Source organism: Dipodomys spectabilis, unplaced genomic scaffold, assembly GCF_019054845.1.
Source record: "Dipodomys spectabilis isolate Male_0828 unplaced genomic scaffold, ASM1905484v1 ptg000178l, whole genome shotgun sequence".
Lineage (NCBI taxonomy): Eukaryota > Metazoa > Chordata > Mammalia > Rodentia > Heteromyidae > Dipodomys > Dipodomys spectabilis.
The window spans coordinates 5742777-5767437 of NW_024870855.1; the positions used below are offsets into that span (position 1 = coordinate 5742777).

At 35.9% G+C, this 24661-nt stretch overlaps 1 protein-coding gene across 2 annotated transcripts in view; it reads right to left on the reverse strand.

Moving 5' to 3' along the window:
- Window positions 1-24661, reverse strand: part of Sugct (succinyl-CoA:glutarate-CoA transferase) — a 604197-nt gene that overhangs the window by 300201 nt on the left and 279335 nt on the right. For both annotated transcript variants that reach the window (XM_042695071.1, XM_042695070.1), the window contains one exon: window positions 19066-19168. In XM_042695071.1, the coding sequence (XP_042551005.1) occupies window positions 19066-19168 (103 nt within the window). The remainder of the gene's footprint in view (window positions 1-19065; window positions 19169-24661) is intronic.

The window sequence follows — 24661 nt, forward strand, 5'->3', positions numbered from 1 at the left end:
GGTGCCAGTGGCTCATCCTTAAAATATTAGCTTCACGTAAGACTGGGAGCTGAGGACCTAGGGTCAACGCCATGTGAGATAAACTCCTAAGACTCTTATCGCTAACTAATTGGGTAAGGAAAGAAAAGGAGAAGAGAGAGGGGAGGGGGGTGGAGAATGGACGGGAAAGTCAAGACTCAAAGACCATGTGATACTCAGGATTATCAGAACATGCTGCTGCTGGCACAGTGACATCGGCTCTACTTCCAGCAGCTGGGATCCTGCTATATTACCCCATAATGTGGATGCAGATCAAACTCATCCACATGGCATATAAGCATTCCATGAATTCCAATGAGTCTTGGGGATAGTTTGTTTTTATCTATTGTTATCTTTTCACCCATAGTCTATGCTCATATTTTTCCAATTTTACATGGTCTATTTCTTTTCTGTTTCTTTTTTGCTTCTGTGTGAAGAAATTAAGTCAGCTTAGGAAATTGATCAAGAATTGCCATGGCTTCAATTTATGTATGTATTATAGATAGATAATACACAAATAGATAAATATTATAGATAATCTATATGTAAATATATAGATATATAATTAAATTATACTACCTCATCAAAATATTTTAAAAATCAGTGAGTAAAGACTATGTTCAATCTATAATATGTTCCTCTGCCTAAAATATTCTGTACTCCCACAGTGGAATCTTTGGGGAACCATCTAGAAATCCAGATACAATATCTCTGAATACTGATGCCTGTCTTTACAGAATCCAAGAATCTTCAGAATCATTATGTTTTGGAAAACTCCCCCATGTGTCCGATGTATATCTATTTGGGAAACACAATCTAATGACACAGAAGGATTTCGTGTCACATTACCATTTCACTATACCACTAGAAGTTGGACAGCATCCAAAGCCAGTATTGGTGACACACCACTTTTCAAAAAAGTTAAATGACATATATCTAGTTTGCAAAACTGAGAATCTGTAGAAATGTACTTCCAGGAGTAAATGCATTCTGGTAACATTTTAATTACATTTTGTAAACTGGCAAAAGTCTGTTTTGTAAAGAAAAAGTAATTTAAATTATCTTTCATTTAAATTTTTGACAAGGGATCAACTAAGTTGTATGAAGAATATGTGAAGATTTGATTGAGTGTACAGCTATCTCAGTGATCCTCAGTTATTACAAATGAAATCTCAGCCATGATACAGAAATATTAACAATAATTCAGGATTGGTACTGCTCAATGTTTAATTCTCTGGGATAGAAAAGGGGGATTTTTACAATCAATAAATATAAAGTGAGGAGAAAACAAAAAACATGGTGTATATATACATACATTATACATATATATATACAAGAAATTTGTTATTTTTATCTTTTTTATTTTGAAATATTTTGACAAAGAAATTTTGCAAAATATAGTTGTCTTATACCTCTCATCAAGCTTCTAATTCTGAAGTTTTACCTAACCATAACAAAACTATCAAATCCAAATAATTAACAATCTACAAACTGTATTATTCTAGTCTGAGATAGTTCCTCTGTCTTTGTCTCTAGCAACCTTGCTATTTCTGAAGAATTTCATTATTTCTTTTTGTAATTTTTTGCTTTTTTAAAAATTTCTTACTTTGTTTATTAAGAAGAGTATATTGCTACAAAGCCAAGAATGGCCTCAAACATGGTGATCCTCTCCAGTTCTTGCATTGCTATTTGATTGGATCTCCTAGCACTTTAGTTGGCCATATCACTTCCCATTATTTGACTTAGTTATTTATTTGAAGCAGGAAATGAAAATAACATGTCAAACATCAAGGTGTGTTGATATAATAGGCATTATTGCTCCTCATCCCTTGGCTAAGCTAGAGTCTAGATGATTGCACCACTGTAAACCACTGTAAAAAAAATGGAAAGAAAAGTCTACTTTGCCGGGTGCCACTGGCTCACACCTGTAATCCCAGCAACTCAGAGATTGCGATCTAAGGATTATGGTGCAAAGCCAGCTGGGGCAGTAAAGTCTATGAGACTCTTACCTACAATTAACCACCAGAAAACCAGAAGTGGCACTGTGTCTCAAGTGGTAGAACACTTGCCTTGAGCTGAAGAGCTCAGAGACAGCACCCAGGCCCAGAGTTCAAGCCCCACCCCCGAACAAAAAAAAAAAAAAGCAAAGAAAAGCAAAAAGAAAGAAAATCTCCTTGATTATAATTTTGGCACCCAGCAGTTCTTATTATGGCTTCAGTATGGACTTAAACTATTTTCTATTTTCTCATTTCTTCTATGTTAATAGAAATCCTACAGGATGAGGAAATCTTTCTAGTCTTCCAAATTACTTATTTATTCATTTATGTTTATTTGCTTGCTTAAATTACTAATAGTTCAGAGATATACATATTATTCTATAAACTATAATTCATTAGTGGAAGTATGCCTATTTGTTACTCCCACTATTCTACTTGGCCATTGGGAAGGACAGTGACATTGGCTTTGGCACATCCCAATCATTCTGTGAGTACATTTTTACTTACTGGAATCATAGGACTTTCCAGGCTTATATATGTGCTGTGGAAAAGTGGATGGATGATTTAAAATTGCTCAGAAACAAGAAAGGAGATTTTATTCTCACTCCATCTTCTTGCCCTTTGCAGGCTTTTATATCCTACTTCTTTCTGAAAATTCTGTTTCCTTCACACTCCAAATAATGCATTTACCAGAAGAAATTGAATAAGTGCTACGTAACTATCAAATGCCTGATGTGGAAATTTAGCATTTACGGAAAATAGCTTAGAAAGTCTAACTATTCATTCCTGAGAATCAGAAGATTTTCTTCCTTTCTTTTTCAGCAAGAAGCATTTATTTTAATTAAAAAAAAACAGAACTGCAATATATAAAACATTTGGAAGTAGTAATATGTTAGTATAAACATTAGTTTTCAAATATATATAAATTTGATAGTATGTACTCCTTTATGCAATGTAGAAATTGGAATATTATATACTATTTCTAGTTATTAAGGCATTCACTCAATTTATGTTTATGCTTTGATTATATACTTTTTGAACATTCTGATTTATACAACATAATTACAAAGTATATATCCTTTTTGAATATTTCAATTTATGAATTATGTCAAGATTCTGACTTTTTTTCAACACAATTGTCTTAATGCTGGTACTCAAGCTTTCTAAGATGCTACTCTTACTGTTTGTTGAGCTATGCCTCCAGCACTGGTTTTTTGATTATTTTATGAGGTGGGGGGTCTCACTTCCTGCCAGGACAGGAGCAATCAGTCTATGTTAGACTTCTGAGTAGCCAGCATGCTACTACATCCAGCTTCCATTGAGACGGAGTCTTACAGACTTTGTTGCTTGGGTTGTCCTCAAACTGAAATCCTCTCAAACTCAGCCTCCAAAGTAGCTAGGATAACAGGCACAAGCCACTGGCACCTGGCTCAAAATGATCCATTTTAAAGAAACTTTTTAAAAACTAGAAAGAAAAATGTGGTTTAATGTTAAAACATCCAAGTTCTGGGGGAAATGAGACAATGCATCCTATCCCTCACTGCATACTACTATAAATTATAAACAGACTAGACAGCAGCTATTTGAGGATTTGACAGTAAGTCACAAAAGATGGGCTGGAGAGGAACAGAATTAACCACCAAACAGACAGTGAAGCTAGGTTTCTGTTTTCTATGATTAATAATGTTTTTAGGAATGTTTAGTTTGGTTTGAATTCAACACACACTGGACATGGACAGAGAAAACTACAGAAGAAGCTTTTCAGTTCTGGGTAAAATAATGGGGAAAGGAAAATATACCATCTGAGAGAGAAAAGAAGAACTTCCCGTATTTTCTTTTTCTTTCCTATGTTCTATCCTTGAACCCCAGCCACCCTGCAGTGACAGTGGTGGCTGCAGCAATGACATCAGAGAGCGTGGGAGCCTCTAGGCTTGATGGAACTTGTTGCTTCAAAGGCTACAGCCAAATATTGCTCTTTTTACTTTCCACCTTTCTGCAACCTGTTCCTGAAAGCAGATGCAGCTATAGGAGTACACAGGAGATTCAAGGTGACAAAACCCATTGCTTTGGGGATAAATGACCAAAGGGATACCCTGTACAACTAGAACCACAAGAGAGATCATGAAAGAAGAACTTGAGATTATAAATTTATAAGCATGCTTAGAAACTCTAGGCATATATGTTATTTAAGAGTAAGTCTAAGAAATCCTCATGCGCCAATTCCCGTGCCCTATAAAAAGACTCTAGAAACTACTGAGCTTTGTTAGATCTAGAAATAGGGATTATAACAAGGTCCATAATGATTCTAGCCCAAGTATTCTTTAGGAGATCAGACCTAAAACACTACTTTAAACATTTACACTGTCTTCCAGAAGTAATGTTCAAGCTAACAAAATAGGTGACCAAATCCAACAAACTAAAGATAAGTAGATTGAGAAGGCATAGTCGGAAACTTGTAATGATCTAACTAGAGCAATAACGAGCAGCACTAAGCACAAAATAGAAGGGCAAAGATGATTTCAGATTGTTAGAAAAAGGTACAGGGTTAAGGTAGGCAGAACACAGCTTCTGAAATCGTGGTGCAAAGTACTTAGTGGGGCCCTTTCACTAGCAAAACAAGAATTTACCTGGTGAGAATAATTTTTAAAACAACACTAGTACTACCACAAAATAAATTAAAATCTTTGGAAAGTATTGTAAATATTTTGTCATACAGCAAATGAAGAACTATTCATTCAAGAAATGTACTCAATTTTAGTAAAAGTGAGAGTTTAAGGTACTTGAGTCATAGCTCATTCCATTAGCCAGCACTATTATCATCAAACTCTATAGCTTTAGGTTACAAAAGATTTAACCTAGGCACCCTACTCCAGGTAGATGTGGCCAAGATTACAGGAGTTTTCCTCTCACCTGCTCTATCATTCCACTCTGGAATTATGATTTGTACCCCCATGTAACATAGACTGTTGTGCTTCTCATCGCCCTTAGCCTATACTAGAGAAGCTTCACTCTAGGAAAACACAAATGAGATCTGGCTTCTTCCCTCATCCTATCCCTATATGTAGGGTAGAAGCACTACACTATGTATGATATGCTAAGAAAAGTAGGCCTTTGTTGTACCTGATGCAGCTTGCTTATAGTAACCCACTCAGAAGGAGCAAACAAGTCTGAGATGCAGTTCAGTGATCAAGTACCTGATTCCCGATTGAACCCTACGTTCAATCCCCAGCACTACATAATGAACTAGAACTCCAGTGATCACTTTTGTAGCACAGGTTTTAGTGGAGAGATAGGTCTAGTACAACAGAAAAAAAAAGTTCTGACCTAAGAGAAATGGCCAGCTAGAAGGAAGAAGAACTGATAGTAGATTAATCTCATATAGAAAAGAGAACAATGGAGAACATTCTAAGGTCATGGTTAGAAATGAGAAATATTTTGTTGGGGAGTCAACTGTGAGAAAGCTGGTAACTCAGTGATATAAGCAAAGCATAAGACAGACCAATTCAATAAGGAATAAAAGAATTAGGAAGAACCCTGTCTATGACCACAGTCAACTCTACATATCAAAAAGCATATGCATGTGTGCTAAGCTATATAAAGGGTATTCACCAAGATGTACCCTGGCTCACTGATAAGATATAAGCCTCAATGTTACAAGGAGCTTGCAAAATTCTAACCAAATATTGACTGAACAGCAAGTTATGATCAGCTAGGGTATACCTAAGAAGCCAGGCTAAAACTCTAAACTGCTCATTCCTGAAGTCTGCATAGCTGGACACATTTTTAAGGTAAAGAGTGTCTCTAAGAAGGGAACTTAAAGAGAATTCCCCAAGTTATGCTACTAGTCTCTGAATGTATGTGGAACAAAATTTTTAAATGCAAAGTTCTTAACTGTAAGATACAAAATACAAACACATATGCAATTACAAAAGATAAAAAGCTAACAGGCTAAAAAAAACCCCACTGACCCAGAAAGTGGGTTACATCAAATAAGGACTGACCCATAGGTAAAACAATCGCATACATAATTGGGACATCAGATGTTTGCACTGCAGAAGAGATAGAATTCACAGGTTTATCCAAGTCACTATTGTTTGATCTAGCAAGCAACAAACAAAACAACTCCTTTGACAATGGGAAGATCTAAAATGTCTAGTTATCAGAGAAAGATTATAAAACATGCAAAGAAATAGTAATATGTGGCAAATATACAGAAATAAAAAAGTTGGCAATAGAAACTTCCTTTGAGGAGGTACATATGGTGGATTTAGCAGAAAAAAAAATCTTCAAAGCAGCTATTATAAATCTGTTCAAAGAACAAAAGGAAGCCATGGTAAAAGAAGCACAGGATGGTATGATGACAATGCCTGATCAAAGAGATAATATCAATAAACAGATAAAGAGGATTCAGATTATTAAAAAGAACCAAATGGAAATTCTGAAGTCGAAAACTACAATAACCGAAATGAAAAATTCACTAGCAAAGTTCAGCCACCCATCTGAATTACCAGAAGAAAGAAGAAACAAAGGTCGATCAATCAAGATAATATAATCTACAGAACATAAAGAATTTTTAAAGAGATGAACAGAGTCTCAGAGAAATGTGAGACATGATAAAGTGTACATGCAAATTTTAAGTGCCAAAACTATCAAATAAATGGTTGAAAATTTTTCCAAATGTCTTGAAAGCCATTACTTACACATCCAAGAAGTCAATTAACTCATGACAGAATAAATGTTAGTAGGACCACATTTACCTAGATATATTGCACTCAAAATGTCAAAAGGCAAAAAGGAAATCTTGAAAAGATTAAACACACACACACACACACACACATGCACACACACACACACACACACACATAAGATAATTACATAATATTAACACATAACTACTCTTCTGAGATAATGAAAGGCAGAAGTCAGTGGAACAACAGTCATCTCAAACAAGAATCTTACATCCAGAAAAAATAATTTTCCAAAAGAAAGACAAAAAGTAAATACAATATTTCATGAGTGAAAACTAAGTCTTATTACCATAAACACCAAAGAAAAATTCTTTATGCTGAAAGTGATATCATAAAGCTCTTTGAGTCCACACAAAATACAACAAAAAAGGAATACCGGTAAGAGTAATTTGGGGCGGGGGATGGTTGGTTGTGGGGCTTGATTTCTGGGCCTGGACGCTGTCCCTGAGCTCTTCAGCTCAAGGCAAGCACTCTACCACTTGAGCCACAGTGCCACTAAGAGTAATTATTTGTGAAATTACAGAAAACAGTATAATTTCATCCTCTTCTCTCCTTTACTCTCTTGATAAATTTAAAAAGTTACTGCAATAAACAATGTGTATAGAGATATAATGGTGGGCCTATAATAGCAGAGAGAAATTAGTATATTTGACAACAAATTAGGCAACCATTGTGAGAAAAAGCTATACCCAAGTAAGGAGAAAATATCAAATACTAACTCAAATTGAAAGAAAGAAATCAAGGAACAAAAAAAGATAAATAAAATATTTAATATAACAAATGACAAATATATACATGCTCTCATTTTGTACATCAGCCTCTATAAAAGATTTAATACTAAATCCCACAACAACAAATCCTCAAAGAAACAACTGCCCAATAAATAAGTGGGCAAATGACTTAAAGAGAAACTTATCTGAAGAAAGAAAGAAGGATGGCCAATAGACACATGAAGAAATGCTCAGCCTCCCTAGCCATAAAAGAAATGCAAATCAAAACAACATTGAGATACCACCTCACCCCAGTTAGAATGGCAAAAATCAAGAACTCTAACAACAGATGCTGGAGGGGATGTGGACAGAAGGGAACCTTACTTCATTGTTGGTGGGAGTGTAAACTTGTTCAACCACTTTGGAAAGTAGTATGGAGGTTCCTCAAAAGACTTCACATAGAGCTCCCCTATGACCTAGCAATCCCACTTTTGGGCATTAACTCAAATGATCACAAATAAGACCATACTAAAGCTACCAGCACAACTATGTTTACTGCAGCATTTATTACCATAGCTAAGATATGGAACCAACCCAGATGCCCCTCAGTAGATGAATGGATCAAGAAAATGTGGTATATATGCACAATGGAATTCTATGCCTCCATCAGAAAGAATGACATTGCCCCATTTGTTAGGAAATGGAAAGACTTGGAAAAAATTATATTAAGTGAAGTAAGCCAGGCCCAAAGAAACATAGGTCCCATGGTTTCCCTTATTTGCAATAACTAGTATATGTCTGAGACAAGCAGAAACGGTCAGCTAAGTTGATGTTAGGTAAAATGAACCCCAAGATAAGGACTCAAATGTTTTTTTCTTGCTTGCTATTGTTTTTAACATACTTATAAGATATTTCTTTGTTGTTTTATATGTCCCTCCCCCACGGTATAACCCTGTTTTCACTGTATTTGATGTCGGTGTAATTTCGAGAGGGGAAGGGAAAAAACAAATTGGTCAAATGGGGATACAGGTGGACCCATTGCAACAATGAGATGTACAAGACATTATGTCAAAAAACGAACTTTACAACTTTGGTGCGGGGGCAGGGGTGGGGTAGGGTGGGGGGAGGCAGGGGGTGGGGACCTTGGGAGTGGATATGGGAAGGGATGGAAAGGGGAAACAAAGGAAGAGGCAACAATGCTCGATAAGAAATGTACTCATTACCTTGCTCATGTAATTGTAACCCCTCTGTACGGTATTTTCACAATTAAAAAAAAAAGGTTAAATAGAAAAAAAAAGATTTAATACTGTTTACTATACTTCTGAAAGATGAAATTCTCATGCCTAAAGTTAATATTTAATTTATTTGGGGAGACACTAATGCATACCAACTAACTAAAATATCAGCTCTGCTGATATTTTAATATATGTGGATATATTATATATACAAATACGACATATGCCATATATGTGTACATATATGATTCATAATATCAGAGGGACAACCCACCTAAAAGTTATGAAAGATACAAACATATATGCATGCAACAGAGTCCAAAACAGATGAAGTCAAACTGATTCAAAAGAGAAACAATTCAGTAATAGTAAGTAGAGACTTCAACAATAAAATATTTATCTTCAATAAATTCTCCATTTCTCTTCTTGTCATGCTAATTTTATCACATTTCTATGTTTTTAACTTTTATTCATTTATTTCTCTATTATGTCCTAGTTCTATATTTTTTACGTATTGTTGTTTTGAAATACATCTTCTCATGTATGAAAACATATGAGTACCTCTTACTACACGTATTTTAAGCATCCATATTTGTTATTTCTGTCCACGTATTTTTTTCTGATAGGCTTAAAAAGCCATTTTCTATAGAAAGTTTGGAATAAACATCCCACTGGGATTTGATTGCAATTATAGTAGAGCAATAAATAATCTGAGGATAACTGATGTCTAAAAATTATACAGAGTAGATCTGCACATTTCTTCAAGCCTTTTATGGCTTTCAATTAAGCTTTATACCTTCTTGTATATAAGCTTTGCACTTCAACCCCCTCAAGAACAACAAGTCTGAAAGCTCTGAAACCTGATAACATTTGTACCAGAACAGTTGATTATTATATTTTTTTGTTGTTACTATAGAAACAATTTGATTAAGTAAAAGATTTTCCTTATAGACTACAAAAAAGAAATGGAGTCAAATATATTGCATTAAATGAGACTTCTGAAATTCTCTGAAATTCTTATGCCTAAAGTTAATGTTTAACTTATTTGGATACTAATATAAATTAACTAAAAAATATGCAAGACTAGTGGCGCTGTGGCTCAAGTGGTAGAGCGCTAGCCTTGAGCTGAAGAGCTGAGGGACAGCGCCCAGGCCCAGAGTTCAGGCCCCAGGACCGGACCAAAAAAAAAAAATCAATTATGATTTTGGTTTGAAAGTTGAAGATTTGGTAAAAACTTAGTGATATTTCTCTACTGCTGCATTCTAAAATAGTTGGGAAATGTTCAGAAAATGTCTTTATGCTTTTGAAGTTCCACACCACATGCACACACAGAAGAGAGATACAGCAGAGAAAAAGACAGAAACAGACAAAGAAAAAGTGTAATTTAAGACACCAAGAACGCTTTTGGGTACGTACATCGGTGTTGGGGCACCATCGTAAGGCCTGGGGGCTGTCTCTGAGCTTTCTAAATCAAGGCTAGCACTATACAACTTCAGCTAGAGCTCCACTTCTGGCTTTTTGGTGAGCCACTAGAGATAGGAATCTCAAGGATTTTTCCTGCCCAGGCTGGCTCTGGATCCTCAGATCCCAGCCTTCTGAGTAGCTGCTATTACAGTCATGAATCTCTGGTGCCCAGCTATGAAAAAAATCTTTGAGGTCCTCAAAATCACTAAGTAGTTCAAGTTGAAACTCTCCATTATCTCATACATAATCATTGAAATTTAATAATAATATGGTAAACTAGTTTCAAGAGGCTTTTAAAAGGATAACAAGGTTCTTGGTAAGTTTCATGACTATGACATTTTATAGCTCCTTGTTAGATTTTTAACTTTTGCTAAACCACTAAATAGGAAGATCTTATAATGGTTTATGTATACTGTTTCTTGCTACTTAAAGTATAAGAACTATACATATGTTGTCTTCTGTAACACAGAACATTTTATCCTTCAACTAGACAGCAATCTCCTGAGTGTTTAGCACCTTTAGTCTCTTATAAGTACTATGCAGACTGCACCACTGGAGCTCCAACCTTTAGCCTCACTGTTTTCCAACATCCTCTCCACTTGCCAAATACCTAACACAGGAGCATGGATACAGCATGCCACCCACTACTGTTTACTGATAAAAGAGTGAATGACTGAATGAGAATGATCTCCCTTTGCCCTGAACTATCCATTTTACTTTTCCTTAAAAAGACCAGATAAAGTACAAGGCATTCTAATTTATAAATTGGACATCTATCATATGTTAAGTATAATAACTCCAAGAAATTGTGTCTAATCAAAGCTTATTCAAATTTCTTAGCCATATACATTTAAAATATATACATTTTTAAATGTATATATATATATATATACATTTAAATATAATATACCTTTAAAATTATCTATTAAAAGAAGCATTTTCTCATTCCTCTTCAGTCAATATTTTGGTAAGTTTCCTCTTGAATAAAAATATACATTATCTTTGCATTATGACTCTTGTTAACTGAACAAAGTAAACTTGAATATTATTGTTATATACTTTATATTTTAATGCAAATTAAGCCTCAATCTTAATTTAATTAGCAAAATCTGAAATGCTTTGTTCATTTTTAAATTTAATTTCTTTTTATTTAAGTAGTTGTACAAAGGGGTTTCAATTCAATATGCCAACTTATGAGTACAATGCATCTTGATCACATCAGTCCTTTCAAACTTGGAAATAGGTCATATCATAAAACAAACATAAATATAAAATATCTGAATTTTTGAATCATCTAAAATGTGTCATGTATATTCAGAGACACATATAAGTTATAATTGTGTATGACTTGTATAATCTCAAGAGTAAAGCAACTGCATTTCAACAAATATTAACTAACAACACTTAAATCATTATCCTTAAAATATATCAGCAGTATGTGTGTGTGTGCATGCGAGTGCGCACACATGTGCATAAGTGTGTGTGTGTGTGTGTGTGTATGTGTGTGTTAGAAAGGTCTTAAAAACTAACTCTATATTTTGGTGTACTGTGACACTTACTATATGAATATTAAACTATTTTTCTTCCCATATGCTCAGATATTTTGCCAAAATGTGCTAAAACAAAAATCACTTAAGAGAATATGAGCTAGCCTACAGATTAATAAAATCTCCAACTTCATAGACTTCCACAAATAATGAGATGAAAACAACAGATAATTCTCAGCCATCAAATATTTCAATACTTCACTCTGTTTCTATGGCATATTGGTCCCATAGGACATACTTGCAAAAGGGGCTGTAATGGTCCCTAGGGACTGAAAGAATAAGGTTTCTGTAGAAAGTGCTAAATTAATTTTGATCGTGAGGCCAAGTTAAGGAAGGGTTGTCAGGGATGGCTCCCTGCCACAGGGTGGGGTTTTGTTTTCATGTCCTTTTAGGGCCTGCAGGTGTTTGGCACCAGTTAAAATCAGAGCCAGCTGTGATATTTCAAAAATTCTGATAGTTCCCTCCCAATAGTTCTCAGAAGGGATGTTTCAGGGTGATGTCTTACACCTGACATATTCAACTTGTGTGGTGCAAATGGAGAAATGATGCCAAATAATACTAGTTTTGAGACACCCTTAGTTTCTTCTTCCCCAACTAAAAATAAAATATACTAATCACAGGTTCTAATTATTCATACTTTTTACAAAGCAGTTCAATCAAAATTGATGATATATGGTGGGAGTGTAAACTTGTTCAACCGCTTTGGAAAGCAGTATGGAGGTTCCTCAAAAGACTCCACATAGAGCTCCCCTATGACCCAGCAATCCCACTTTTGGGCATTTATCCAAATGATCACAAACAGGGCCATACTAAAGCTACCAGCACGACTATGTTTATTGCAGTATTATTTACCATAGCTAAGATATGGAACCAACCCAGATGCCCCTCAGTAGATGAATGGATCAAGAAAATATGATACGTATACATATGTGTGTGTGTGTGTGTATATATATATATATATATATATATATATATATATAATGCAATTCTATGCCTCCATCAGAAAGAAATGACACCACCCCACTTGTTAGGAAATGGAAAGGCTTGGAAAAAATTATATTAAGTGAAGTAAGCCAGGCCCAAAGAAACATAGGTCCCATGGTTTCCCTTATTTGCAATAACTAGCATATGTCTAGGACAAATTGAAAAGGTCAAAAGCTATGTACATATGACCAGATAAGATGAAGTTAAGTGAAATGATCCCCAAGATAGGGACACAGAGGTTTTTATCTTTCTGTTTGTTGTTTTTAATGCACTTATAATGTACTGTGTGATTTTTTTTTCTTTTTTATGTTCCTCCCCCATGGTATAACCCCTGTTTTCACTGTATTTGATTCTGGTGCCCTGCATCTTGTATATACATTTTTTCTAATTTGGGGAGGGGAAGGGAAATAATAAAATGCTGAAATAAGGAAACAGGTTGACCCATTTGTAGCAATGAGATGTACAAGACACTATGTTGAAAACAATCTTTACAGCTTTAAGGTGGGGTGGAGGGAGAAATTGGGGAGGTGGAGAGGGAAGGAATGGTAGGAAAAAAACAAAGGAGGGGGTAACAATGCTCAGTAGGAAATGTACTCATTACCTTAGACATGTAACTGTAACCCTTTTGTACAGTATCTTTATAATAAAATATATATTTAAAAATATATATTAAAAAGTGATGATACACTAAAATTACCAAACATACACTCTTAGACAAAATCCTGAAGCAGAATGGTCCATTTTTGGTAGTCAATGATCTGAGTGTCTCTCACTGGTGAGAACTACACCTAGTTTTGCCAGATTTGTATATTTCTACTGAATAGTTTCTATTAAAAACTGCATTTTCTTTTAAGGGTGTTGGAGTTGGAAACCCTCAAACCACAATGAATTTTATGCACATGTTTTCAAGGGTATGATAAATAAAACCATACTGAGGTCATCTACTAAGTGTTTGAAACTTTTTAAGAATCCTTTTAATGTACTATACAATCTTGGCTTTATTAAAAGAAGATATTTTAAGAAAGTACTCAGAAAAAAATAACTAGCTATTAAAATCTATATGCAGATAATCTATATTATACTCTATAATGTGTGCAGGTTTTTACAGATAATTTGTCATTGAGAGAGGAAAACAATAAAACTACAGCATTTAAATAAAAACATCTCAGAACTATCAGCAATGCAGACAGAAGTTATATTCCTAACTTTGTAATTTTTATGAATTTAATTCCCATTTATTGAGTATTTTTATGCTCATGGTAAAGAGGAGATAAAAGCACACATTTCAGGGGGGAGTGTAATTGTGGAAATGAGAGGAAAGGGATGGTAGGGCAAAAACAAGGGAGGAGGCAACAATGCTTGATAGGAAATGTACTCATTACCTTGCTCATGTAACTGTAACCCCTCTGTACACATTTCTTTGTTTCTAAGGACTTACAAACAATGTCTTTAATCAATAATTCTTAAGATGCTGGTTGAGCACTGTTCAAGAAGTCTTTGATTATTCCTATATTTTCAAGTTTATAAAACGTCAGGATAGTATTTTGACTGAAATGTCTTAAAAATATGGAAATAATAAAATATTTTCTTCAAGTGATGAAAGTAATAAGTTACACTGGTGAACTTACAAATAACACACTGTCCTTTATTCCTAAAGTGTAATTTGCATTGTTGGTGGGAGTGTAAACTTGTTCAACCACTTTGGAAAGCAGTATGGAGGTTCCTCAAAAGACTCCACATAGAGCTCCCCTATGACCCAGCAATCCCACCTTTGGGCATTTACCCAAACGATCACAAACAAGACCACACTAAAGCTACCAGCACAACTATGTTTATTGCAGCATTATTTACTATAGCTAAGATATGGAACCAACCCAGATGCCCCTCAGTAGATGAATGGATCAAGAAAATGTGGTATATATACACAATGGACTTCTATGCCTCCATCAGAAAGAATGATGTTGCCCCATTTGTTAGGAAATGGAAAGACTTGGAAAAAATTATATTAAGTGAAGTAAGCCAGGCCCAAAGAAACATAGATCCCATGGTTTCCCTTATTTGCAATATTTAGTATATGTCTCAGTCAAGCAGAAAAGGTCAGATAAGGTGATATTAGGGAAATGAACCCTAAGATATGTTTTTAATGTTTTTTTTTTCCATGCGATTGTTTCTAACACATTTATAAGATTATTTCTTTGTTGCTTTGTATGTATAACCCCTGCTTTCACTGTATTTGATGTTGGTATAATTTGTGGAGGGGAAGGGGAAAAACAAAACGTTTAAATAGGGATACATGTGGACCCATTGCAACAATGAGATGTACAAGTCGTTATGTCGAAAATGAACTTTACAACTTTGGTGGGGGGGCGGGGAAGATGGGAAGGGATGGGAAGGGGAAACAAAGGAGGAGGCTACAATGCTTGATAAGAAATGTACTCATTATCTTGCCCATGTAATTGTAACCCCTCTGTACAGTATTTTCACAATAAGAAAATAAAAAATAATAAAAAATAAAATTAAAAAAACACAAATAACACACTATCCTTTATTCCTAAAATGTAATTTGCTGGATCATAACTTTTGTCATAACAAATTTGACTCTGTTTAGTAATTATTATTTAAAATGGGGTTTTAAACATTATAACATATTGTCTTACAATCCTATTTTAGTTATTATTAAGTTATACTTCTCATTCTAACATTTACTTCAAAAATTAAAACATGGAAATTTCCTTCCTTTTTCTATTTGTTTCCCCATTTTAATAAGTATTGGGTTCTAGTTGATCCTTTGAAGTTTAGTAAAACATTTCTCAAAGCCAAAGAAAAAGACACTATAGAGTTCTTGATGGACTTAACAGTAGATGCCTGCCTAAAGCATCATTTTAACTGTGCAAAGGTCTATAGCATTAAATCAGAGGATAAAAGGTAGACAACTTTCCACCTATCCAAGAAAAAATAGATCATCTGTTGTTTCAGTTGAATCAAAGAATCAAGTTTCTTTGGAACATGAGGCTGAGTTAGAAATCGTTTCTATTGTCAAGTATGCTTTTTTTCATTTACCAAAATTTTCATGCCACAGATGGTCCATCTGATCAGTGGGCACACAGAATTTTCTTCTACTTCTTGAGGCTTCCGGTCCTTCCTTTTTCCTGGTTGGACAGCCCCCCTTTCACTTCATCAAAGCCTTTTTCCTTCCTGCCTGCCTGCCATGTTCCAGGCCTTGTACCTCACCCAAAGTAATTGTTAGATGAATGAGCAGCTGTGCTGGCACAATGCACAAGCTGAGCAGGAAGATGGCGCCAGCCATGCATTCCCACATCCAAACACAAATAGCCAGTTTTTTTGTGCCCAGAGCCAAGAAACTTCAGCTCATCAGAGGGAAAGCAAGGGAGGACACCTCAAATGGAAATAATACTTACATAACATTTTGATGGAGAATGAAAAATAAAAGAGTTGTCAGTAATCAAAAAAGAGAAAAGGTTGAGACCTTCTTGGCACTGAGCTTGAGGATAAACTTCCACAGCAGATGAGTAGCATATGATTTTAAAATGAAGGATCCCTGTTTTCAGGGCCACATTGGATTTGCCTCTATCCACTAACACAGGTAAGTAAAAGAAGGCATTGATGGCAAAAATATAACCATTAAGAGCACAGTTATACTGAGAGATTTTAACCATACTTTGACCATTTATCACCCAGCAATCGCCATTTCTCTTTGATAAATATCCCATGAAACACTAAAATTCAACAATGTAGGGAAAACTGTCCACCAATTTTGACTCAATGGTCCTAAGTATTATGTTACATTCGGTCTCCTGAGATCACCAAGGGCAATTCCACTAACCCTGGGGAAGGAGCCTGTCAGCCCCAGAGACATTCAGGGTCTGGTCGTATAAAAATCTGGAAATCCTGGTGGTTGCTACATACAGCTCACCAACTTTTTCATTTGTTAATTCACAAATCCACAAACGTTTAGTATACCTGATGTGTAAGTTAAATCTGACCTTTTCAAAAATACAGAGACAAATCCCTAGTAAATCTTTATTAGACTTACTGAGCAAATCAAAGAACAATCATTTTTAGACAGGACCATCATGTTTCATAAAGTATTTTCTCACAACATTTTAAATCTGATTTTTCTGCATTGCACCTTACTTTTAAAATTTGAAATTTTATGTAATTATTTCTTTAAAAAACTCAACACAACATTTCCAAGCGTAAAGAGGGTTCTCTAGCCACTTGTATGTAGCACAATTCCAAGATTTACAATTTCCACACTTGTTTTTTACCAATAAAATGTAATTGCTGGGCACCACTTGCTCATACCTGTACTTGTAGCTACTCAGAAGGTTGAGATCTAAGAATTGTGGTTCAAAGCCAGCCTGGCAAGGAATGCTGTGAGACTCTTTATCTCCAACTAACTACCAAAAAGCCAGAAGTTGAGCTGTAGCTCAAGGGGTAGAGAACCTTGAGCAAAACAGTTCAGAAACAGGCACACACACACAAATATTTAAATAATAGTGTCACATTACTCTCTAGGTTTCAAAAAATCCACTTGAATTTCACACATGTATTCGGGTAAATTAAATTAAATTCCAAGTTAGAGTAAAGTTGTATATAAAAAGTTGCCTCTGGGGTACAATTATCAACAATCATCACAAGATGATGAAATATGTTTGATGCTAGAATTGTAACAAGAATTACTTCGAATTGACTCTTTTTTTTTGGTTAGTCAAATTACCACCAAAGTATAAAAGTTAGCAGGTAATATGAATCTTCTCCATTTACTAAAAAGCCTGAGTACCAAAAAATACTGTAGAACAAAAATAGAAAATTCTTAGCAGGTCCAAAATAGTTGAGAGGAAAAGTTAATAGCTGAAGTAATTTGTTTTCTCTGTAGTGATTAAACTGAACTATAAGAGGAAATTAGATATGAAAATACCAATTAGCCTATATTCATGCTGAATTATCATGCCATGTGAACAAGTTTAAGATACTACCTAGGTAAAGCTTTGGGTCTTTGCATGCAAAAATTTAAAATGATAGGTCATATTAGAATACATCTATTGATATTTAAGAATAAATTCTTTCCTTTGAATCTCTAAGGAAATAATCTCCAGGGAAATGTGTCCCCAGTGGAAATAAACCTAAAATCCTGCAGCCTTTAGTCCAACAGTCTAAAACAGGGCTGTTTCTCATTCAAAGTTATGCAGAGAAAACTCAGGCTCTCTAATGTACACTCAGGTGTTTATGGGCCTTCCTCATGACTACAAATCACAAGGTATGAATGCACTGATGTCTGAGGCTTCTAGAGAGCTACTCAGTATTCTCCAACTCACATTGGCCATTATATTTCCTTATGAACAAAATTCTCAGTCTTGGCAGAAAAAAAAACACAAAGAAGAATTCATGAGTTCATTCGCCTTTTTCCTCAAGTATACCTCAAGTTACAAAATTAAATATGCTGTAAATTCCTTTTATACATATATTCATGTAAAATAAAGGTAACTAAGTTAAAGAGATAAATTTTCTGACACTATCCTCCTATATCCAAAAGGTATATTCCATTTTCAATCATTAAATTCTAATTAAAACATATCATTATAGAAAGAACCAGGGAAAATAACCCTATAATTTAAAAATATTGGAAACTGACACGATATGTGACTAATAATAGACAAAGCTTTTCAGGAAAATGGAGTTTCTCTATATTTGAGGGTTAATATGTGAAGCTGAGACAAGGTACAGTCCTTGTAGTTATATTAATTGAAATAATAAAAATAAAATACTTAAAAGCATCTAAATCTAATCTTCTAAACAATATTGTAGAACAAACTTTTTTTTCCAGTTCATCCTCTACTACCTAGGCCCCAAGGAAGCTGTTAAACAATGGACCACAATCTCTACTGGAATGTAATTATAACTCACAAACAACACATATTAATCAAAGCACATAAAAGCCTTTACTTGGCAGAACTAAATGGGACTTGCTTAGGGCATTTTAAGATAGCAATATGATCAGAAGTTGGGTGTAACAGTGAAAATTCTCATATATATTGCAACAAAAAAAATGATCTCTGAGAGTCTGGCCCCAAACTCTTTATCTATAGTTTTGTTTTCAGGAAAAAAATAAATGTTTTGACCTTGAGAATTTTGTGTGAGGAAATATGTTAGATCTGACAGATGGAGAAGTATGATTGTAGATGGCTGGTTTAAAATTAAGATTTTATTTTTGTTTAGGGTCCACAGTTTGAACTTAATGGTGAAAAAATTCATAGTACATGGCTTCACCTTAAGACTGATACTTTTATATAAACAATCTGGATAGAAAAGATAAGCAACCAAAAACTTCCAATACAAACCTGGGGTTCTGCAAATATTTCCTTCATACTGTTGATTGGACCATACGGGATCCCACTGCCTTCAAAAAGACATAACCACTTTTTGGTTATTTCTTCTGCAAACCTAGAAGCAGACAAAGAGGATACAATTTTTCTAATCTGAAGAAAATAACTGTCAGGCACTAGTGCCTCATGCCTGTAATCCTAGCTACTCAGGAGGCTGAGATTTGAGGTTCGCAGTTCAAAGCCAGACCAGGCAGGAACATCCTTGAGACTCTTATCTCCAGTTAAGCACCAGAAACCCAGAAGTGGTGCTGTGGCTTAAGTGGTAGAGCTCAAGCCTTGAGCTGAAAAGCTCAGGGACAGCACCCAGGCCCAGAGTTCAAGACCCATGACCAACAAAAGAAAAAAGAAATAAAAGAAAGTAGCCTCTTTCCTTATGTGGCAGGAAAATACACATTTATTTTTGTTGGTAATGGGAATTGAACTTAGGGCCTGAGCACCATCCCTGAGCTATTTTGCTCAAGGCTAGTATTCTACCAGTTTGAGCCACAGCTCCACTTCTGGTTTTCTGGTGGTAAATCAGAGAGAAGAGTCTCATAAACATTTCTGCCTGAGCTGGCTTTGAACTGTGATCCTCAGATCTTAGCCTCCTGAGTAGCTAGCATTACAGGTATAAGACACCAGTGCCCAGTAAAAGCAAACAAACAAACAAACAAACTACATTTCTTAGGTTTTCATTACTTAGAGTTTTGAGAGAAAGTTGTCTATATGAAATGACTTGAACAGCTACCTCTATAGTGGGAAGAGTCGTCACCCAGACCCTGGGTCTAAAAATTCACCACAAAAGATGTAATTCTTCCTTTTTATCCCTGTATATTCTTTGACACAAAGTCTCTTGGTAAAGAAAGGTTTTATGGCAAATGGAATCAGTTAAGAACCAAATATGGAAGCTACCAGCACAACTATGTTTATTGCAGCATTATTTACCATAGCTAAGATATGGAACCAACCCAGATGCCCCTCAGTAGATGAATGGATCAAGAAGATGTGGTATATATACACAATGGAATTCTATGCCTCCATCAGAAAGAATGACATTTCCCCATTTGTTAGGAAATGGAAAGGCTTGGAAAAAATTATATTAAGTGAAGTAAGCCAAGCCCAAAGAAACATAGGTCCCATGGTTTCCCTTATTTGCAATATCTAGTATAGGTATGAGTCAAGCGGAAAAAGTCAGATAATGTGATGTTAGGAAAACGAACCCTCAAATATGTATTTTAATGTTTTTGTTTCTTTCATGCATGTGTTTCTAACGCATTTATAAGATTATTTCTTGGTTGCTTTGTATGTCCCTCCCCCACAGTGTAACCCCCGCTTTCACTATATTTGATGTCAGTATAACATGTGGAGGAGACGGGGACAAACAAGTCGTTTAAGGATTCAGGTGGACCTGTTGCAACAATGAGAAGTACAAAATGTCATGTCAAAACCAGCTTTACAATGTCGGTGGGGGGGGAGGGGGGGTATGATTGGGTGGGGGGGGAGGGGGGAGGCTGGGAAGGGAGGTGAAGGGTAAACAAAGGAGGAGGCTGCAATGCTTGGTAAGAAATGTATGCATTATCCTGCCCATGTAATTGTAACCCCTCTGTACAGTATGTTCTCAAATAAAATAAAATAAAATTTAAAAAAAAAAAAGAACCAAATATGGTAGTAAGCAATTTACATATAATAACTATAAGTCTTAAATAATAATTACAAATATTATTGCATTTTGAAATCATGACTTTTTTTTACTTTTTTTTTACTAGACTGTAATAGAGTATTCTTCAATGTGTTCCTCAAAACAAAGTAAACTAATATAGCTGTTTTAAAAGAAAACTACATGTAAAATACACAGGAACTGACAACAACCATCATTGGCCTAGAACTCTTTGGCTACTTGCTTATTTGTATTGTGGTTTAGGAATTAGAACTCTAGACATACAAAGACATATTTTTGTTTAGATAACAAAACTCAAATTTATCACTTTTATCTCTTTTTCTTCTACATTTTAAAATTGTACTTCCCACAAAGGAAAGCATATTTAATTTTCTTTATATCCTATTAGGCCAACAAGAAAGATGGGGAAGCTAACTTACTAATTAGATTTACTGTTTCTTTCTTCTTTGTTAAAACAGTAAACACAGAAGCAGTATCTGGGGTCCATAGAGACAACTTGATACAATAATAATTTCTGTATGGAGAACTTCTAGGACTAGTCATTGCTGAAATAGTGCACTGCTTTTACTTCACTAATTATCTAATAATTACCGAAAGGACATTTTTCTTGGTCCTGGGGCTTGAACTCAGGGACTGGGTGCTGTCACTGAGCTTCTTTTGCTCCAGGATAGCTTCCTACCACTTGAGCAACAGTGCCATTTCCAGCTTTTTTGGTAGTTTATTAGAGATAATAGTCTCATGGACTATCTTGCCCAGGCTAGCTTCAAATCATAATCCTCATATCTCAGCCTCCTGAGTAGCTAGGATTACAGGTGTGCGCCACTAGCTCCTGGTACCAAAGAGATATTTTTTTTTTGTTGTTGGTCATGGGGCTTCAACTCTGGTCATGGGTGCTGTCCCTGTGCTCTTCAGTTCAAGGCGAGCGCTTTACTGCTTGAGCCACGGTGCCATTTCTGGTTTTCTGGTGTTAACTGGAGATAAAAGTCTCATGGAATTGCCTGCCGAGGCTGGCTTTGAACCGTGATACTCAGATCTCAACCTACTGAGTAGCTAGGATTAGAGGTGTGAGCCACTGGCACCTGGCCCCAAAGAGATTTTTAAAAACACTAGCTGAAGTGGATTATTAACATCTGCCAATATGAAACCACTGCTGTAAACGTAGTATATGTATTTTATATCCATGCAATTCTACTCAATTTTCATGTACACAACCAGAACTAGCATACATCTGCAGATTTCATAGGAAATTGTATTTCTTTCACCATTTCCCCCAAGTTTGCCAAACATCACCAATATTTGGAAGGCACTTCTCTGATCATCAATTAGCAGACAAAAATATACAGAAAAAAGAACTAAAAAGAAAAATAAAGTTAATGGTTTATCTAAAAGACTACTGTGTTGGTCTGGGAAGGTGGCTCAGTGGTAGAGTACTTACCTTGCATGCATGAAGCTCTGGGTTTGATTTTTCAGCACCACATAAGCAGAAAAAGCCAGAAGTGGCACTGTGGCTCAAGTGGCATAGCAGTCACCTTGAGCTGAAGAGCTGAGGGACAGTGCCCAGGCCCAGAGTTCAAGCCCCATGACAGACAAAAAAAGAAGAAGACTACTATGGTAGAGGAAGATGGCAGAGGAGAACCTGTGGGCTAAACAAGCTACTAAGCAGAAACCAGTTTTCTTGTTCCAGTGAGAATTCCAAGGCTAGAGAGTCACACCAAGTGTGTCATCATAGTACAGAGAGTTTGGCCAGAGAGGAAAAATTCAAGTAGCTTGGTTAGGAGACAGATTCAAGCACTCACTGGTGTCCACGGTGACGACGAGAGCTTCCATGGCTGCCATATCAACAGAGAGAGCCCAGGACAAAGATGCCAGAGGTTGTATGTGAGAAGATTCTACTCATAGCCAGCAAGAACTGACAAGGAACAGAAATCTTCATCTTGCTGACCACTGACATGGATGGCCAAGGGAAAGGTGTGACTACCCCAAAAGATACTCACTCCTTCTCACAGATCAATGGTAGTAAGATAGTCCCTCCCCCACCACCAGAGAAGAACTCCATCTTTGATACTGACAAAGACAGGGCCAGAGCAGTTAGCACATAACTAAGGCCTTGGAAGAAGACTATAGGAGCCATTTAACAGGTCAAAGGAACCTGACCTGCAGGACTCAGCTCCACACAGGGGGAAGTTGCCCTTCCCAGGCAGAGGGAGCTCCGCCCATGGAGGAATGGCTTTCTTCACTAGGTTACAGAGCCAGAGGCTGCCCCTCCCCACTGCAGCAGAGGCGGCAGACCTAACTGCAGGAGGGTAAAATAAAAACAATTGGAAACTCATACACATAAATCCTGAAAATGGCTCCAGGCTGGGCTGTGTGAGTGTCTCAGGAGCTAGCCTGATTGCTGACAGGCCTCAACCTTACCCACAACCTAGCCCAATCACAGCAACTCCAAGCTAGAGGAAACAGCCATCCCCTCTTTTGTGATACTCAAAACAGATTGCCCTCCCATTGAACTAGCCTGGGAGGAGGGTCATAAAGTCCCTGGTAAGGCAGAGCTTCCTTCTGATTGCTCAAACAGATTTAAGAAACCAGTCAAGCCATAGGAAAACCAAACACCACAAGCAAACCAGAAACTCCACCAAGAGACTGGTTACAGACACAGGGGAGACACCAGGTCCCCAACAACAACAACAACAAAAATCGAAGAACTCTTTATTCTACCTAATTTTAAAACATAATTAAAAATTGTTTTCTATTTTTTTCATAATTTTTATTTTAGATTTTTTAACTCTCTTTTTACTATTTTCCCTTTTGGTCCTTTTTCAGTTTTTGCTTTACTTAATTGCTGTTCTGTTCATCCCCAGATACATACCCATCTTTGATTATTAGACCTTATCCTTCATTGTGTGCATACTTTATTCAGATATCAATTACTCACTTCATAAACTCTCAGCCTTAACTTCTTTAATTGTAATATTACTTCTTTATACTTATATAATTTTAAGTGTCTCATTTTCAATTTTTTATTTTTCATTTTTCCTTTTTCAGTATCTGTCTTCTCCTTCCCTTCTATCATTTTCCTCTCTCTGCATTTAGGTCTTGGTTATACTCCCTCTCTCCTTTTCCCTCCCCACATTCTTCTAATCTTATTTTCTCCTCACAATTCTCCCTAAACCTATTAATTTCTGGTATGTTGAAGCCTTCTTTGATTTTCATGGTCCATTAATCCCTTCTGGCCACATCCCCTCCAGCATGTGTTGTTATTAGAGTTATTGATTATAGCCATTCTAACTGGGGTGAGGTGGAATCTCAATATTGTTTTGATTTGCATTTCTTTTAGGGCTAGAGAGGTTGTGCATTTCTTCATATGTCTATTGGCCATTCTTACTTCCTCTTCAGAGAAGTCTCTCTTTAAGTCTTTAGCCCACTTATTAATCAGGAGGTTGTTTCTTTGAGGCTTTGTTGTTGGAGGATTTAATTTTTTGAGTTCCAGGTATATTTTAGATATGAGACTTCTCCCAATCCATATTGATCTTGCTAGCTATGTCCTTTGCCATGCAAAAGCTCTGCAGCTTCATACAATCCCATTTTTCCAACCTTTCTTTAATTTGTTGTGTTTCCAGGTCTCTATTAAGAAAATTTTGGCCTGTACCAACAAGACCTATTCTTATTTCTCCTACTCCTTCCTGTAATGTTTTCAGGGTATCCGCTTTGACTCGAGATCTTTGATCCATTTGGAGCTGATTCTGGTGTAGGGTGATATATAAGGATCTAGCTTTAGTTTTCTACAGGTGATTAACCAGTTTTGCCAGCACCATTTACTGAAGAGGCTGTCTTTCTTCCATTCTATTTTTTTAGCTCCCTTATCAAAGATTAGGTGGCTATAGGTCTGTGGGTTCA